We start from the raw sequence: 20,421 nt of genomic DNA on the forward strand, positions 1-20,421 counted from the left end.
CAGGCCTTTTATTGTTGTTTTGTCATTACAGGGTTCCTTTTAGTTGGCAGGGAAAGCAGAAGTATACAATGTGATAATTAAAAAAGAAAAATTGGGGGGATGACTGGGCCTAAAAAGAAAATTTGGTAACCTGCATGTGTAGAGGTTTAGGTTGGCTTGCTAGCCCAATGCGTAGTTAAGATTAGTACTCAAGCAATGAGCCTGGTCAATGCATGAGTGCTTCTCTGAGGTATTGCCATGCTGTTGAACCCTTTAAATATGGCCTCACAAAGGGGCTTAGTGACTGTGGAAAACACAGTCATATATACACACACATACATACAAATACCAAAGCTTTTCCCCCAGTTCTTGAGCAATAAAGGGGAACGGTGGGATCTGCCTTAATCTGGAAAGCTTAAGTTGAGCTCAGGCAGTATAAGTCTTTAGTTATACTCTGTTGCAGATGTTTACATGGACAGCTGTGGACATAATGGACACGTAGTTGTTCTTATACTTTCTAGATTCTGCTTGGAGTCCGTTCCCTAGTGGGACATTCTGAAATGCTGAACGTGAAAAGGCTTAACATGGCTTAATGTGGCCAAAACAGCAATCAATGGTCACCAAATGTCTCTCATATGTCTTGTCATAAACACTTGCACCTGTCAAAAAATCAAAACCAAAATCCTATGAGTATGAGTATGGACTTACAATAAATGTTTTCCTCTCCATTGATGGCCATTATAAAGCTTAACGTGGCTTAATGTTCCAAAATAGCGATCAATGTTTTGCTTTCTTGAGGAGATGGTGCTTATGACATGTGAAATGACACAAATGTGTTGGTCATTGGTGATGATTGGAAACCTGGCTCTTATAAAAATGTTAAATGATGTAAGGGATAATGTATAGTGAATCTATGGACTATACATTATCCCGCTTATTATACTGTTACTTGCCAAAACGATAGAAGACATTCCTCCTAAATACCTCTGTTTAATAATTTGCTTGCCGCTTCGTGATTTCCGCTAAAAAGAAATAGTTCATGCAAATAAAACTTTACGTTAAATGACCAGACTACTTGCAGAATGATATGAAATATGTGAATTGGAAGCACAAAACCTGTTACCAGTGGCAGCGGTCATTCATTTTTCGCAACGGTCAATATAAAGAAATATCAGACCTCCAAACGTTTGGGTGGACCATTCAACTCAACGGAACTTTTTGGAACATTCCGAGGAGCTGTATAATTAATAAATGTTAAATGATATACAGCTGAATACTGATTCAGGTAAAATATCAGTTCTGGTTTCACTAGATCTCAGTGCGGCATTTGACACTAGATCATATAATACTGCTCGACAGGTTGGAAAGTTGGGTAGGACTTTCTGGGGCAGTCCTTACTATGGCTATGACATGGAGTCCCCCAGGGATCAAATCTCAGATATCCTCTGTTCAATTTCTGTGTTGCCAAATTCTACAGACTAACTAAATTGATTACCATAGTTATGCAGATGACAGATATATTTCTCTCACCAGATGATTATAGACCAATGGACTCACTGTGTCAATGTTTAGAGCAAATCAATAATTGGATGAGCCAAAAATTAAAGATGGACAAAACAGAGATTATTGTGTGGCAACAAAGAGAAGAGAATTTACATTAGCAAACACCTTGTCACCATTTACAATTGGATTAACATAAATGTTGCATTTTGTAAACAAGGAAAATAAGGCAAAAAAAGGAGTGTCAAAAGGCGGAAAAAAATTAGTGTGAAACTTGATGAGTAAGGGGGTGGGGTGAGTAAGACCGAAAATGAGTGTGTGAGAGAGCGGGAAGAGGGAGTGGTGAGGAAGAGAGGGTGGAGTGACTGTGTGTGTGTGTGTTGGGGGAGGAGTGGTAAACATCGCCTCGTGTTTGTGTCAGTGTTATCTGTCTGCAATCTTTGTAACCTGAACAAACAAACCGTAATCACTGCTCATCGGAGAACACGACATAGACGAAGGAATCAGGCATACTGGTATGTGTACACATTCTCGGACAGAAGGGCAATATGTTAGGACTTATGGAGTAAAGTCATTGTAGCAGGTGTTGTAGTGGCTGTAGCTGTGGCTAAGACCAGAAGAGGAAGGATTATGTTTGTCTCTCAAGAGTCTCTCCATGCCAGTGTTTGTATGTGTGTGTGTGTGTGTGTGCCTGCCAGCAGCAGGTGAGTTACACAACAACTTGTGAGTTTATTCTCCCTCTCTCTCTTTCTTTCTTTCTCTCTCAGAGGAGTCATTTTGAGAGGGGTGAACATTTCTCTTTTTAGTTATTAGGTACTGAGGTTAGATACTAAGGTACTATGCACAACTGTCAGATACTTTGGTTTTGTTTCTATCAGTGTATGTGAGTGTGTGGGTTTATAATCACTTGATAGATCACCTGTTCAGAGATATTTTGATGTATGACTGTGTGTTTCTTTTTTGAGTGACTGTACGAGTGTACATTTCAGTGTGTGTGTGGGTGTGTTGTGGTGTATTGTTTTAATATTCCTGCTGGATTTTCACTTTTGGAGATTTCCTTTTCCCATTCTCTGTCTGCATACGTAACATCTGTTTTTTATATGAATACATTTCTACACCCTAATACCAGCTCACCCTCTTCTAATGGCAAACAGAAAACTGACCTTTGACTGTGATGATTAGTGTGTTACCATCACCAAACATGAGTATGCTTTGCCCAAATCATTATTTTAGAGCCCATGCTGCTACCATTTAACTTTTGTTTTTGAATTCTAAGGTCCTCCCCCCCCTATTTTTGTCTCCTTCAATCTTCCTTTTTTTCACTTCCTCCTCAGTTCTCTTTCTTGCTCTCTCCTCTTTTCCTTCCCTGAAGCTATGGATAGCATAGCAGAGTTGCGTCATGGTTGAAGCTTGTGTCAGACCGCTCTGAGAAGCAGTCCACTTGACTAAAGGAGAGAGGTCGACAGACAGAGACTCCAAGATTGAAACAAGGGATACAATCGGTTAGTGAGAGCAGCTGTGGATGAGAGCTGAAGTTATCCGGTGCAGTTTTATTGGTCACAGCATTGCTGTAAGTAGATTTGACCACCTTTATTGGATGCCAGTTGGATTCTCTCTAATAAGGCCATGCTCATTAGGTCTTAAACTGTCAATGGAAATGGTATTTTTTCACGCTAAAGATTTTGAAAGCTGTGTTTAAATATGTATAACTGACAACATAGCGTACTGTAGCATTTGGTACTTAACTAGTTATATTCTGTGGTTTGCTATTTTTGTGTCTGATATATATCGTAGGGTTGAACATGGATTGTGATGTGTGCTCTCAGATAATGTGGTATCACTGTTAGTTATAGGTTCATTTGAGGTTAGACATACTCACACTTGAACTCTTAGGGGCTTTGTAGTTCAGATGTCTTTCATTTAGATTTTAAATGTGGATTTCATTGGTTGCTATGAAAGTTGATCAACAGTATTGCGCTAATCAAGGGTTGTTCATGGTTGTTCATGGTAGAAGGACACTTCTTAGTAAATCAAATCAGTATGGTCTCTTATTACCAGGTGTCTGTGTGTGTGTGTGGAGGTAAAATACCTGAGCAGCATGTCCTAACACACACTGTAAGGAATGTTTCTAGCGAAAAAGGAACAGTTTCCACTCTTGTTGGTTAACCTCAGTATTTGCCCTGTCTCTCCTCCTTTCCTGAAACTCAACCTGAGGCCCACCTGGCTGCAACAACACTGTGTAGTGATCATGACTAGTGGAACTAGAAGCTAGCAAAACTGCTGTTTTGTTGAATTTCTTTCTGTAACATATGACACCAGGGTGAGTTCACTGTGACTGTATATTGTGTAATACACTTAGGCCCATTTCCTGTGATAGATGCCTCACAGTCAAACACGCACATTCAATAGGATTGATGATATATGATCTGATGGTTGTAAAAATCATCTGATCTACAAGGCCAGTGTGTTGACATTCACTCTGTCCAAACTCATTTAGCTTGATTTACAATCCTAATAATAAGCATGTTAGTCTTGGTACATTTACATTTACATTTAGTCATTTAGCAGACGCTTTTGTCCAAAGCGACATACAAGGGAGAGAATAGTCAAGCTACGAGCAATAGAACCTGGTGTAACAATAAATAAATACTACTTTACATAAGAAATATAACAAAATGAAATAAAAAGAAAAAAGAAGTGCAGAAATGTTACTGCTGTAATTGCAAGTTACGCACTAGTCGAAGTGCCAGTTAGGACGGGAAGTGCTCTCTGAAGAGTTAGGTCTTCAAAAGCTTCTTAAAGGTAGAGAGGGACGCTCCTGCTCTGGTAGTGCTGGGTAGTTCATTCCACCAACGTGGAACTACAAATGAGAATAGTCTGGACTGCCGTACTTGCACAGACGGCAGTGCCAAACGACGCTCACTAGAAGAGCGCAGCATCCTGGGTGTAACATTTGCCCTTACAAGAGTATTTAGGTATGTGGGAGCAGAACCATCAAGCACTCTGTAGGCAAGCATAAGTAGCTGGTCCTGGGATGCCTATGGCAGAGGATAGGGGCTAAAATGAGCTTAGAGCTACTAGTGAAATGGAGGATAACGGGAAGGAGGGGATGCTTAATTATCCCAGAGCCTTTAAGAAACACCATTCTAAGACTTTAACACACTGGAAAAAATATTTGGTCTGTATTTGTGTCTGTTTTGGTCATGAAAGCACAGTGTGCACTGTGTGTGTGTGTATAAAGGATTTTGCATAGGTGTATGATGATATACCATGCACAACAGACAACAGAACATTTAGTAAATGAGAACTCCAGAACATTTTGAACTTGTGGATGTGGCACACAGACACTCACGTAATCAGACACAGCTATAAAGAAAGACACACGCATACACACACAAAGCCAGCTCTCAGGCAGAATTAAATTACAACAGAACAGTTTTTTTTAGGATGGTTGAACATCAGCCTACACTGAGGAATGTGTTAGAACTGGAGTATTTAGTATCTAAAGTAATTGTCATCTAAAATGACTGCAACATCCTGATAACCAGGCATTCATTGTAGTCTCAGTTTAGCTGCTGACAGCAAAATCTGATTTGGGAGTTTTTTTACAATAATAATGCAGTAATACATTGTTTTGTTTTGTTGTGTATATAGTGTGTGTGCCTACCAGCCTGTGGGCCTCTCTCTCTGTGTGTGTGTGTGTGTGTGTGTGTGTGTGTGTGAGTGTGTGTGTGTGTGTGTGTGTGTGTGTGTGTGTGTGTGTGTGTGTGTGTGTGTATGTGTGTGTGTGTCTACGTCTAAGGTTATATTTCTTTAGGGAGGTAAAGATGTACACAGTAGGGCTCCATTGTATTCCAATTCCACCTCTTCCATTGTATCCTGCCACTAGTAGTAAGGCTCAGTAGTAAGGCTAGCAATAATGGTCCTAGCCACTCTGTCATCTGCTCTTGTCATCTGTAGATATTATTTGAGTTATACCACTCTGTCATCTGCCCTTGTCATCTGTAGATATTATTTGAGGTGTACCAGTTTCTTGAGGTTGAGGTGTCCCTGTTGAAATGTTCTTTTTATTTGTATTTATTGCAACACCAAGAAATCACATACAATACAACAGGTTATTGATTACATTTTGAATGTTTAAAGTAACACTATGCAACAATTTGACACTTTTTGACATCCTCAAATTCATTTTGATAGCATATGGTCATGTGAAGGACAGATTAACACCTGTCTTTCCCACTAGCCATCCAGGATATGCCCTATGTAGTTCTGTATAACGGGCTGGAATACCCTGCAAAAATGGAAGAAAAGCTTTCACAGAATGACATTGCCAGCTATACTGCCAAAATACACCAGTTAGTGTGGTGGCAAGCTTATATCAGTGTCAACTGGGCTGTTGGTGGTGTTTTCAAGGATTTTGCATGTCTTTTAGGTAGTGAGCTTGCTAGATTTGGAACAGAACTCCTTATTGCTGCTTTAACCCAGCTAACCTCATCCGAGCCCAACACCCTGCGTGTTTGATAGATATAGTAAAGATTAATGAAGACAGAGGGTTCCCTTGCCGTGTGCTCCGTTCCATGTCAAACAACTGAGAAGCTTCCTCCCACAAATACCCGGGCTAAAGCATTAGCATACAGTGTTTGAATCATATTGACAAATTGATGATCAAACTTAAATTATTTTACAATCATCTAAAGATATGGCCATTCGAAGAACGCAATTCAATGAACACCTTTTCAGCATCTAGAAATAGCAGGCCAAAGGCTGGTGTGATTTCATGTGTTGCACTTACTATATGTAAGATCCTGCTAATATTAGATGAGATGTCCCCTGACAAAGCTGTTTGATCTGTGCTAATTATTTTCCCAATTACTGTCTCAGGTCTACTGCTTAATATTTTCTTAATATATTACTGCCTAATATTTTGGAAAATAAAACCGACGGTGGACGGTCCTTAGGTATCGGGCTTAGGTATAATTGTTATCAGGGCTGTGTTACTATGGAAAGGACAATTTTAAATAGGGCAAGGTAAAGCATGTTCATTTTTATATCACATTTCATACACAGTAATACTACATGCTTTACATAAATACAAGCAAAAGGAATATCCAAAGGAAAGAAAGACAAAGTGAAAGATAAGGACATACAAAGTGCATAACAAATTAAAAAAGTAAATAAATAAAAGGTAGAATGAATTTGATACAAAGTACTTTAAATAAACAGTGCATAAAGTGCATTAAAGAGCATTAGTAAATAACTGAAAAAGTAAATGAATAAAAAGTAGCGTGCATTTGATCAGTTAACAGAATACATCTGAGAACAGGCGGGTCTTTGGCAAGTCTAGACTGGCTACAGTTGGAGCACCTTTTATGTCATCTGGAAGTTGGTTCCAGAGCTGAGCAGCAATGAAGCTGCTTTACCATGTTTAGGTCTGACAGTAGGTATTACCAATAGATTTTTCTCCTGTGATCTGAGAGGTCTAGCAGGTGTGTACTGCTGAAACATATCATAGTGACTCATAAACAAGCAGCAGTGCTTTAAAGTCAATTCCGTGACTTACTGGAAGCCAGTGTTAGAACTTCAGTATGGGGGTAATTTGGTGATTTCTTTTCGACTTCGTAAGAACTTTAGCTTCTGACTTTTGTACAACCTGTAAAATGGCTATTGCAGTAGTCAACCCTGCTGAAAATGAAGGCATGAATGAGTTTTTCTAATTCATGTTTTGACATAAGGCCTCTAATTCTGGCTATGTTTTTAAGATGGCAAAAAGCTGATTTAGTTATTGCTTTCACATATGAGATAGTGGTCAGTTAAGGCACCAAGGTTTTTCACAATGTCTTTCACTTTTAGTCTTTATGTGTCCTAAGTCTTTCTTCATTTTTCCCAAATAAGATTATTTCAGTTTTGTCCTTATTCAGCTGGAGGACATTTCGAGTCATCCAGCTATTGATTTGGGATTCAAGGGGACTATAGTCATCTGTTGAGAGGTATACTGTAAGTAAATTTGGGTGTCATCAGCATAGCTATGACAAGAAATATTATTGCTCTTAATGATCTGTCCTAGCGGAACGTTGATTAAAAAAGGCCCCGAGATTGACTTCTGAGGGACATCACAGGTCAAGGGGTGTTGAGGTATAGTTTCCAATTGCAACAAAGAAGCTCCTGTCTTCTGATTATCTGAGCCACTTGATAACTGTACCGGAAAACCCAACTCAGTGTTTCAGTCTGTAGCACTATATTATGATCATATAGTATAAGATCAACAGTGTCAAAGGTTGCACGCAGGTCTAATAACAGCAGGACTGATATTTTGTCTGTATCTGTATTGAGGCGTATGCTTTTTAAAACCTTAATGAGAGCTGTTTCAGTGATGTGATTAGCACAGAAACCTGACTGAAAGTTGTCAGAATAGCCGTTTGACGGTTAGTTGATTTAAAACAATTTGCTCACTGAATTCGCCAACAAATTGTAGATTGGATATGGGCCAGTAATTACCAAAGCATCTTGATTATTCTTTTTGAGTAGGGGCTTTATAACAACTCTTTTCAGGGAATTAGAAAATGTGCCAGACAGCAATGATACATTTACAATTTTGCTGCCAGGAGGTTGAAAACAGATTTGAAAATATTGGTTGGTGAAGTATCTAAGCAGCATGTGGAAGAGTTGAGATTCTTTACTGTACTTTCAGTAGTTTCATTGTCTGTCAAACTGCCTGATCAAACACCAGCACTTTGTTGCTGGACATTCCAAATGTTGGGTTGTTAGTAATTGACAGGATAGGAAAGGAAATTGTTTACCAAAGCATTCCTGTCTGAACCAACATATAGTTGGTAGATGTTTGACTTCAATAATTATGAGGAAATTGAGGGGACGAATTTGAATATAGTTAGGGCATATAGGGTAATGAATGCAAGTTTTGTACAGCAAAAAGCTGATTTCACAGATGATTTCAAGGCTTCACCTCCTGTGTCGAGTTAAACAACATTATCATGCCCTTGCGATTCACTCTCAAAATTGCTGGGTATGTGAGTAACGAGTCGATCACCTTCTGTCGAAGCTTAGAGCAAATCTCCTCGTATTGTTCCTGTGCCGTCCCAGGGCTGTTGTCAGTAAAGCACTGCAGCTGGGCGCCATCAGGGAGAGTAGGATTGGCTTTCCCTCCAGGAAGCCTGCTGGTCGGTTTAGCGTAGAAGCATGGGCCGCGGCCTTGATATTTGAGCTCGACAGCCAATGACATTACACCCCTCCCCTCTGTGCTCCTCAGGCAATGTGTTAATTGGCTGGAATTGTCTATGGCTTGGTCTGAACCACTTTGTTTGTTTCCCATTTACAGAGCCAGGACTATGTACAAACACCAGATGTGTTTTTGAGCACACACACAAAACAGACAGTTAGAGGACTGTGAAGAACAACTAGCTGATTTTGACGAATCAATGTATTAGATTAGAGTCATGGACTCTTCCTAGACTAGACATTTCCAAAATTCCAGTTGTCCTTGTTCACCTGGTAAGACGGTGGAATCATTCAAACATTGGCATCTTTAGTCCAGGTCATGTATGCAGCACACAATTTTGGAGAATGAAGAAAGAGGAACTTTCTAGACATTCTTAGCTCCTAAATACAGGCTGTTAGCATGCTTGTAAATTAGAGCCATCCCAACACAGCCTCATATACAGTGGTTATATCCACACATACACAACCACTCTGTCTGAAGATATGAAAGCACACTTAACTCAATTCCGCTGGCTGGAGTGGGTGCAGGTCACACTTGTGTGCGCCAAAAGGGCGCTGATCTATTTAAATGTGTTTTTCCTGAAGAGCCGTGGTTGTCTGCTATAGAGAAGAAGAGAGTAGAAAAGCCTCTCTAATCCCCCCTCCCTTCTCTCACTCTGTCAGATGGAGTTGCAAGAAGCACAGTCAACGATTAGCATGGCAGATTAGAGGGCTTTTGGCCTTGGAGAGCTGTCTCTCTTTTTCAGTGGGTTGACTGGGAAGGACCCCTCCCTCACACTCACCCTTCAGGACTTAACCTGGCTAGACATGAAGGCCGGGGGGGTTAATTAGGCAGATCAGCTGCAGTTCTGTTCTGGGGGAGGGGGCAAACCGACAGAGAGGAGGCTGGGAGGAACACTGGAGATCTGGAGCAGTGTTGCTCTCTGTGTGTATGTGTTGAGTGCTCAGAAACTGAACAGGGATGGAGCCTTCAGGGCCCTTGGAGGCAGACAAACAGCAGTGCTCACATCCTGCGCTATGGAAGGTAAAGTAACATGAATGGGGAAGGGGAAGGATGGGGAGTTGACAGCGATTAGAGCGGGGGCTGTGTTTGATGTCTATAGTGTCGTTGGAGACAGTACTTATTCAGTTGAATGGTTTGACCCGAGTACTCTTCTAAGTCATGTGAATATTGCTTCTGAACAATAGTTTCCATCCTTATTTTGATAAACCATACACAGTGCCGAGTGTTTAAGACAGAACAGTATAGTGGGCTGATGGGTATCTGCATAACTTCATTGTGTTGGATGTTTGTTGATATTTAGAAGCCTCAGTCACTGGTTAAACACACACAAAGACACATGCACATGACAGGAAGTACATTAGCAGGATGCTTATTGTCTCTGTTCCTGCATGTGTGTGGGTGGGACAATCTGAAAAGCCCCCACATGCTTCCCACTGGAATGTGCAGGCTGAGCAGTCTGGTGGAGGCTGATCCCAGGATGAGGAGAGGTGTGGCAGCCTTGCAGTGCTGTTTCTCCCTTTCATCCCCAAAATCTCCTCTGATTTTATGAGATGAAAATCTTAATGTGGTTAAGACAACCTTGTATGCTATCTATACTATATCGTTGATGGGTCAAAAGCTACACTGGAGAGTTTCACTACTGATTTGTATTTGTATTTGTTTGTCTGTGTGAAACCGAGGGAAAGACATATGCAATAACACAATGCCGGGTATCAGGACTATTAATCTATTCTATTAAGGAAGCCTAATCATCGAAGTCCATTTACACCTTTCTTTCCCTTCCCTTGCCTTCTTCCTGTTCTCTGTTCTAGGTGTGCAACCATCCGCACTGCCAGGGACTCACTAGTAAGACCCCACTACTGCTCTCTCCCTCATGTGATGTCCATTGCCATCCCAGCCCAGTAGACAGCATGACCTTTGACAGGCACCCACGTTTTGACCTGCAGACACAAGGTAAGGCAGGAGCAGTCTCTTTAAGACAAACTAAAATATAATCATACAGGCATGTAACGGTGCACAGTTAAGAATACTGATACTGTATTTACGTATAATTCTATCAGAATCCCGTAGCATAATGAAGCGTATGTATAAATGCCTATTCTGATAGTTGCAGAGGTATTTGATGTTGTTGTATTCTATGTGACCACATATGTGTTCTGCAAGCTTTAGTGGGAAGAAGTAGTAATTTGAAGTGAATAACCACACCTCAGACGAAGATGTTGGGGGATAGGGAGCTAGCAACAGAACCAAGGAATGCAATCTTGTTAGAAAGACGTGTCTGATCAGATTCCCGGGGGAGATACAGCTGGAAGAAAGTCAGGAGTATCTTGTCAGAGAATTTTATTTTATTCACACCAGCCTTTGAGGGGTCAATCAAAACTGTTCTTGAATTATTATTTTATTAACATGGGAAATTACTCAGATGGTAGGCACAGGTGTGCAAATACACACTCATGAATGAAGTTATGTGTACAGGGTCTATTCTGTCTCAAATACACACTCATGAATGAAGTTATGTGTACAGGGTCTATTCTGTCTCAAATACACACTCATGAATGAAGTTATGTGTACAGGGTATATTCTGTCTCAAATACACACTCATGAATGAAGTTATGTGTACAGGGTCTATTCTGTCTCGAAACGTGTCCACCCGCTCCTGTCCCCCGCCCACCAGCCATGACCTGGAAGAAGAAGAAGAGGCAAGCAGTGAACGAGGGTGAGTAAACTAAGTACACACACAACAACAACAACAACAACAACAACAGCAGCAGCAGCAGCAGCAGCAGTATTCACATAACACCTAACAATGTATTTTGTCATTTTGTCTAGCTTTCTGTTCTGGGCTCTTTCCAATATTTGATTTCCTCCTAGAAACATGAATGTCCAATATGATCCAGTAAAACATCTTCATGTTCTATTCTATTCTATGTGACAATTATACAAAAATACCCACACATAACTTGACAATTTCTCACATCATAAAATATGTATTTATGTCTGTGTCTCTATTTTTGTACACACTTTAGGGAGCATAAAATAGGAGAAGCCAAAGTGGTGAAGAAGAGAACAAGGCGACGACACACAGATGTGAGTTTGGAATATTATATGCTAATTTTAAGAGAACCAGCTGAACCCACATAGACACACACACACACATACTATCTTATACCTACTTTTTTACTAAATCCACCATCCCTCCAAATAATTTGTACAGTTTGGATGGATGGGTGAAATGAAATGACTACAGTGGCTTTGTATTAGTATGTTTTAGTGGGATTGATCCTCAGCGCTGCTATCGCACCTGAAGTGCTCGGCACTCAACTAATGATTTTGCATGGTCGACTGCCTAATGTTTCCCTGGGTTAGCGGTTCATTAATCTATGTGTGTTTTGGGCCCCTCAGGACCCTAGCAAAGAATGCTTCAGCCTGAAGTTTGACCTCAGTGTGGACATTGACACTGAAATTGTGCCAGCTGTGAAGAAGAAGACCTTGAGGTAAGTGTGTAGAAGAGGAAAGATGGAAGGAGGCAGCTCAGTTAGAGAATTGTTTCTCTTGTGTTTGTTCTCTTCATATTTCTTTCTCTCTGTTCATTTGCTCCCTTTGAGTGTGTTTCATAGCTGTCTATGGCTGTGTGTTGGAGTCTCCGTTAACACTGTATGTCTGTGTGTATGTGTATGTATATGTGTGTGTGCGTGTGTGTGTTTTTCTGTGTATTTATGTCTGTGTGTTTGTTCATGGTACAGAGAGGTTCTCGGGCCTGTGTTTGAGAGGAAGGGCATTGAACTGTCTTGTGTAAACCTATTCCTGGATCAGTCGAACACACCACTCTCCTTACATTTCGAGGCCTACCGCTTTGGGGGTCACTATCTCAAGGTTAAAGGTGAGAAGCCCTGTCAACCTGTCTCATGAAGACATACCTGCTCCCCTGCCCTAGCTGATAGCAACTCTCAAAGTAGTCTATTGGTCTAATTAGTTAAGAGGTTTTCATTTTGTTTGTTTGAAATAGTTGTTCATTATAATGTTATTTTAGAGACTTCAGTGAGAGGGAGTGCAGACTTTTACCCATGACTTTCTCTTCATCAACAGACAGTTATCAGAGTTGACCCACACCCTGCCACAGTGCTGAGACAAAGCAGTGACATTTAGTGTCCTGGTTAATGTAATAAACACTCTCTGCTGCCCGCCAGTGTCTGGACTAATGCAATAAGCTCACACTGCAAAGTTGTTGAGCTTTTGGGTGGGTCCTGAGATGAGAGCTACATTTGCCTGTCACATGTTTGCCTGCTCTGAAAAGAGAAGAAAGTTACAGAGATTTTGCCTTCTGTCTTTTCGTTGCATTAGCTGTCTTTCCTTTACTCTCATGGCAAATTTGACTCTGATAAGCATAGGTTGTCCACAGTCTGCACCTAAAACTCTTTCGATCACACTTACCTACTATCCTTCCACACACACACACAGACACACACACATACACACACACACACACACACACACACACAAACACCACACACACATACACACACACTCTCTCTCTCTCTCTCTCTCTCTCACACACACACACACACACACACACACACACACACACACACACACACACACACACACACACACACACACACACACACACAAACACTTCAACAGATCATGTATGTGTGGTGCTTGCATGTTGGTCGTTGAGTTACCTATAAGCGTAGAGCTAGATAGGACTTTAAATGTGAAAACCATTATGTGTATCATGAGTTCATCTCCCAGCAGCTAAGTGTGTGTTTGTGTGTATATGTGTCTGCTAGCACATCCTGGAGACGAACTAAAGGTGGAGCAGTGCCTTAAGGACCTCCGCTCACTAAGCCTTCCCAACATGAAGCCATGTGGGGCCCAGAGTGCCTACATCCTCACTCCCACCACTGATCGCCCAGAGCACGGCTCTTTGGGCTCTCTGGGACGCAGAGAGAGCAGCGGGGACCTGCTGGTGAGTAGATCATTACGTCTGCCTTTATGGTACATGGGTCAATTTCACCATCACTCACCTCTCATCAAGTCTAATTTGAGAATGGTAAGCAACTTGTGACCCTGTGATTTCCTATTTCTCAACAAAGATGACATAATGTCCAGAATTGACTACAGTACGATTTAAACATTTAACCTACCCTCTGTAAAGCTCTTCAGTTAGATCTACAGTACCCTAAACACACAGAGAAGAATTTGTGGACATTGAGATAATAGAAATAAGTCAATTAGGGGGGAATTTAAACAAGACAAAATAATACAGATTGATTGAGTAGGTTTATAAGCTGTGCCTGGTTGTAAGGTTTCAATAGTGTGAATGTTCAGTGTTGGTTGTTAAATAAACAGTAATGTACAGCAAGTTTGTTGTACTTTTCAACAGAATGAGATTGAAACATAATGAATGAAACAAAATGGGCGCTGTGTTTTGAATTATGGCTTTCAAACCTCGCAGACCAAATACAATATGTTCTTTTCTCTGAAGAAGATTTGCCTCTTTTAATGCATGTCTTGACAGATAGGTCTGAGATAGAATCAGTTTATCTCAATATGAAGATGATAGTGACTTGCCTTCCAAAATATCTTCTTACATTATTCTATATAAGGTGTCCACATGCACACATTGAAAATTATTACATAATTAAAATGATATTCATATTTATTCTGTAAGCCTCCTTTAAAAAATGAAAGGTTTGCTTGAACAGATACCCTTTGTAGATGTGAAGAGGGTGGGGGTCAGGTGGTAGGATTAGGGGCCCAAGGCCAGACTTTTGATCCGGGCCCCCAGAGTCCCTAAATGCCCCTGCACCCAGCATAATCATCAAAAATAGGATTCATATTATTTCTTACACTCTTGAAATTAATATAAAACAATAGACTAATGGACAGACAGACTTCCCGGGGGTGGTCAGTGACAGATCATGGCATGCCACCTAGCTATTTAATTGAAAATGTAAATATGACAAAAGAAAGCTCTCTGAGTCTGAACAATTTTTTCAAGTGTCCACAATGGCACACCCAATTTAAAATGTTTGGCTACGCCCCTGGTGTACCCGTTTTACGGTGGAAGAGGCAGGAGGCATGTGTGGACTAGTCCTGTCCTCAAGGCATGGGGTCAAGTCAGACTGAAGTCATACATTCGCACACAAACTTGCTTGATTTGCTTTTCAAGCAAGTCCGGGCCTAATCTCACCTAGTTGCGCTGGGAATTGTGACTTCATCTGTCTCTTGTTCAGACAGCCCTTAAAAGGGGCACAGGCAGTGCTCTAGAACTCAATGTGTCTTTTTAGCACCCGATAAGTTTATGTGAGTCTATAGTTCCTGCTGTTACTTATTAGTCTATTCCTTTGATTGATATGTGTATGTGTATATGCAGCTAGGTAGTTTGAACTAGTATACGCATACAATTCCAATAGTGGTACTGGAAAAAGGGGAGAGAAGGCAGACTGAAAGCTTTGATAAAAAGCACATTGATGCACAGATTGAATGCGAAAATCATATACTGAAGATTACCCATAGGCAGATGATCTGGTCAATTGTAAATGTATTTAACCTTGCCCAAATGCCCGTAAACCACCTGATTAGCAGCATCAGATCACTGTAGATCACCAGATCAGCTGTAGGTTTCAGATTACTCAGCTGCTGGTGATTCACTTGGCGCCGTGCTAAGTCATCATGACACATTACTGCTGAGCCTCGATGATTTCTTGGCCTAATTTAGATTTCACAATTCCCAGAGGAGTGTTTGGACATGACCCGGCCTCAGTGCAACCTTCTCTCCCAACCAGTCATGTGGCAATACTGTTTATTTCTTATTTCTTATTTTGATTAGATCTGATTTTTTGTATCCGTTATTTGCTGGAAATGTCCTTCAAAACAGTTGTTCTTTTTACTATTGTTTTGACTGTTGGGGTTAGTTGCTGCTCAGTTGTGTTGGTAATATTCATAAGATGTTAGTGTTATGGTTGTCAACTCTTACATTTTTCATTACATACACAGATACTGTGGCTAAACAACAGGTAGAAAAGCTTTTGGCAAAATGTATGATACTCAGTAATAGATTCTGGGGAGTCTGCTGTGAAAGGAGATCGTGGGAATGCATGATCAACCCAATTTTTGTACATACACAGATACTGTGACTAAAGAACAGGTAGAAAAGGTTTTGGCAAAATGTATGATACTCAGTAATAGATTCTGAGGAGTCTGCTGTGAAAGGAGATCGTGGGAACGCATGATCAACCCAACATGTAACAAGAACTATTTCCCTGACTATCCACCAGGGGCAGTATGAAGTAGTAAAAGTAGCTCTTGCCTAATCCACTGGTTGGTGTTCCATGCATGAAGCTAAACAGACTCTCCCAAAGCACTGGTGGGCCAGGGTTTGTCTGTGTGCCTGTCTGTGCAAAGTGACTGACGTCAGTAGACAAGACTGAATTTGCATTACAGTGAAATATGCCTGATTACAAGGCACACACGCAAGCACACACACACACACACACACACACACACACACACACACACACACACACACTAGTCGCCTAGTCTAATTTTCCTGGAACAGATTTCAAAGTCTGTGGTTTACACGTCATTAGTTCAATTGCATGCAAAATTAGTTTTGTATAACCAGGAGGACCTGATCCTGCCCTGTTGTCTTGTCAAGTCAGGTGGATCACACACAGGGCAAACATAACCAATTAGTTATGTTTCTTTTGCTGGTTCAAAGTTGCGCTGGAAAGCTATTACAGTTTTTCTCAATTGCTAACACACATTTTTTGAAAGCATGCCTCGTTTCCTCAAAACTCTAAACACAAATCCCAAAACCACTCACACAAAATGCAAAACCCTTTATACATCCTGCAAAAGGCAACTTTGCTTTCAAAACAGTGTTATGTCACCTCAAAAGGGTACTTTGTTTTCTAATGACAAACACAGCCCATTATATGAGTAGACATTCTAAGCATCGATTGAACACTGATGTGCTCAATGGAAAACACTACTATGAAATGGGAAAACACCAGTATGAAGGCCTTATCAGGAACATTATGTTACTATACGCTTACTCCTGTAGTAAAATATAACTGTATAATGTTTTTACGCAAATATAAAACAACACACAAATATACAGTAACAACTAAAATATTTCTTTATTTTTTCCAAAAGTGCTGTAGCCTATACATCACAGCAAACACAAATGAATGTGTAAATGATTTGCACAGAACAAACAATAGGATATAGGCCAGTACAGTCAACAAAAAAAGAAAGAAAAATGTAAAATAAAAAAGGACAAAAAACTACTGCATCCTGTTCTAGCTCAAGACAATATTGACAATGTGCTATCAGAAATAGACCTACACAGTGTTGTGAATGTTGTTGCATTTTGTGTGAGTGGTTTAGGGATTTGTGTTTAGAGTTTTGAGAAAACGAGGCATGCTTCATGTGTGTAAGCAATCGAGAAAAACTGTAACATTGGATTGGATTGCAATACAGTACAGTAATGTGTCAGTGCTGATAGGACGCAATCAGTTGTGAAAATGTATATGACTTACTTGCACATAGTCATAGCATAACTGTTTGACTGTCGGAGTTTCTGACAAAAGGCACCCTGTACACCTGCTTTATTCTCAAGGTGTTCCGCCTTAGAACACAGTCCACTGTGGCTAGGCTCACTGTATTGATGTTTAGGAATATGTCTTGGTCATCAATGGTTGCACTTTGTATTTGTTTGCGTAATTTTACAGATACAGTACAATGGAAAATACAAGAATACTATGCTCCTGATAAGGCATTCAAACTAGTGTTTTCCTGTCATAGTAGTGTTTCTTACCTATTCCCTCTTCTGAATGTCCAGAGAATGGATGCAACTGAGAAGCGGCTTATATTTGGTTGAACCCTCTGGCCAGCCTCCTGCATGGTCAAACCATGGTTGACCATATGGTTGACCACAGTGGCCCGAATCTCATCAGAGATAATGGCTCTCCTTCTTACTCTTTCTCTTCATCATCTTCCTCATCCTCCTCCTCCTCCTCTTACTCTCACTCCTCTGCCTTTCTGATCACCTCTCACTTCAATGTTGCCATCAATTGTTCTCCAAACCAGGAGCTAACCTGTGGCCATCATATTGCTAAAGCTTTGATTTCAAATTGCACAACAGCCTTTGAAATGGAAGTTTTGCCAATTGAATAGCAGTGTGTTCTGTCTGAACACAAGGAGGTTTTGGCATTGGTGAAGTGTGCAAAGTAGAGAGGATGGTGTTTAGTGTTTTGAAGAAAGTGTGGTTAACAATTGAAATTTGTGTCTAAAGCAGATAATTGTGTGTTGTGAGTTGAAGAAAGTGCGGTAAACAATTGAAATCTGTGTCTAAAGCACATAATTGTGCTTATAGTTTAGCAGAATTGGTTTAGGGAGTTGGCACATGAGTTACAGGTTGTGGTCATTGTGCCATAAGTTCCAGTTTTTGAATGTAATCAATCGAGAAAAACTGTAATAATTTACAAGTACGTATTTAAAGCATTTAAGCATTCATTTATATAATTCAAAATGTCGGCAAGCCTTTGCCCTCAAGCGATATTATATTATACACTACTTTAAAAGTACAGTGTTTTGGGGGGATCTATTAGCAGAAATGGAATATAGTATTCATAATTATTATTTCATTAGAGTATAATCACTAACTACAAATCGTTTTTGTTAGCTTAGAATGAGCCCTTCATATCTACATCCTTATCCACAGTGTCCGCCATGTTGTGCCGCCATGTTTCTATAGTAGCCCAGAGGGGACAAACCAAAACACCGGTTCTAGAGAGGACCTTTCGCGTTTTTATGGAACTTGATGGCCACCGTAGAGATATCCTACACGCTTAGAAAGGGAAGGGTATTCAATTGGTTGCAATTGAGCAACCTTACCACTAGATGCCACTAGACAATACACCTTTATTGTTTCTGTCAAATGTGATATCATGTGATATCAAATGTTTCTTCTCAACGTGATATCATGGTAAAACATATATATTGTATGAAAAGCTATTAGAAATTCATACAACTTTTTTGACTGCCAAAACATTTATTTTATGACCAGGGTGAATGAGTCTCAGATTTAGGCTGATAAGAAAGTGCCTGCTCAGAGTAAATAGCCTAATTAGTTGCCTATGCATTCAAGTATTTCCGTAATAAACACAGAATTTTGGAAATGGCAGCAAGAAAGGTGGATCAGACCGTGGGGCAACTGCAATGACAGGTCTACATTACAACTGGTTCATTTCTAGTAATTTCTACATATATCAACACATGACAAATATGTGATGAAGGGAATAAATATGTTTGTCAACTTTGAGGTGTAATTTCTCATCCCAACCATATTTTGCATCATAGTTGGATGTTATCTGTCAAATTTCATTGTCCTTTGAGGTATGCTTAACAGAAATGTGAATCCCTAGTCTAATCTTAGCTTTGTATCCATGAATCGCATGAGGTAGATAGGCCTTGGTAGGGGTCATGTCAATTATTTTTACATAAATGAATGTACGGGGTATATGTAATAGAGGAGATGAAAATAAACTTGTCTGTTGAATTTGAGACCTGGGCTGGCTGTGTTACTAGGAGGTGTAGTCAAAGATTGAAAAAATGACATTCCTAGGGGGTGCTACAGGGTCTTGAGAGTCTTTTGCATAGTAGTTGGTCTAAAACTAGCGAGCTACCTACCTAAAAAGCATGCAGAAACCTTGCAAACATCAGCTGGCGCTGATAAAAGTCTTTTGGGGATCTCGTTGGCGGCGGTGTGCTGTGAAGGCTTTTACGCTGTGTTCTGATCCAAACCACAGAAATACATAGTGCATGGCCTGCATGACTAGTGGGAATGACAGATACGATGATCTGTCCTTCACATGATCATATTCTATCAAATTTCAGATGTTCAATTCAAAATTCAATATATATTCATTTTGTGGCAAACCAACTAAATATGTACTTGACAATACAACATGCTGGCAAAACAATACAATTTATGTGATAAACTTGTCCAGCTGAGTAGACCAATCATGATATTCCAAAAGCAGAGTTAATTTTAGCACTAAAGATTCAAAAGTCCATCACATAGATTCATTTTGTATTTCAGACAGTAAGGATATATGTAGGCTCAAGCTATGGTACTGGTTTCATCTTTCTATGAAACAATAACAGGTAGCCACTAACCCAATGAAACTTTTTGGCTGACATTAGCTACATTCACATGGCATATAGCCAACTCTACCAAATGAGCATTCCTCTAGTTGTAAAATAATATCTCCCTTGCTTGCTTCAGTGTATCGGCAGTATTCAATGCAAAAAATTGAACTTGTAAGGTAGATTTGATCAAGAATATTCCAGAGGTTGCCCCCACAAGTACTCAGTGAAATGCATGACCAACATCTGATCCAATAGCCACTGCCTTAATCCGAACTGGTGCAGCATGATATACTGTATCACATGCAGATTCAAAGTTCCCTCTGGTGATACCAAATGATTAATATAAATACAGTATTAATAATTATGGTACATGTATTTGTGTGGCTTAAGGAGTTCTTAAAAAGTACCTTTAACTGTAGGTATCCACCGAAGGTATATTACTTCAGTGGATGATTCACATCACTGATACATCGACAAAATTTTAATGAATGTGCTGGAAGTAGGCCTACTGCAAATGCGTAGTAAAGAGCAGTCACAGTTTA

The 20,421-nt window shown here is 40.2% G+C and overlaps 1 protein-coding gene across 1 annotated transcript in view; it reads left to right on the forward strand.

The window, feature by feature from the left end:
• The first annotated feature begins 1,613 nt into the window (after positions 1-1,613).
• The window catches only part of plekhg5b (pleckstrin homology domain containing, family G (with RhoGef domain) member 5b), a 34,161-nt gene continuing 15,353 nt past the window's right edge, over positions 1,614-20,421 (forward strand). Inside the window, exons 1-7 of the mRNA XM_031566406.2 lie at positions 1,614-1,994; positions 10,528-10,669; positions 11,339-11,432; positions 11,743-11,803; positions 12,119-12,210; positions 12,460-12,596; positions 13,507-13,685. Coding sequence (XP_031422266.1) covers positions 10,627-10,669; positions 11,339-11,432; positions 11,743-11,803; positions 12,119-12,210; positions 12,460-12,596; positions 13,507-13,685 — 606 coding nt within the window. The 5' untranslated portion in view covers positions 1,614-1,994; positions 10,528-10,626. The remainder of the gene's footprint in view (positions 1,995-10,527; positions 10,670-11,338; positions 11,433-11,742; positions 11,804-12,118; positions 12,211-12,459; positions 12,597-13,506; positions 13,686-20,421) is intronic.

The sequence above is a fragment of the Clupea harengus genome, chromosome 4, assembly GCF_900700415.2.
Source record: "Clupea harengus chromosome 4, Ch_v2.0.2, whole genome shotgun sequence".
In the NCBI taxonomy this organism is placed as follows: domain Eukaryota; kingdom Metazoa; phylum Chordata; class Actinopteri; order Clupeiformes; family Clupeidae; genus Clupea; species Clupea harengus.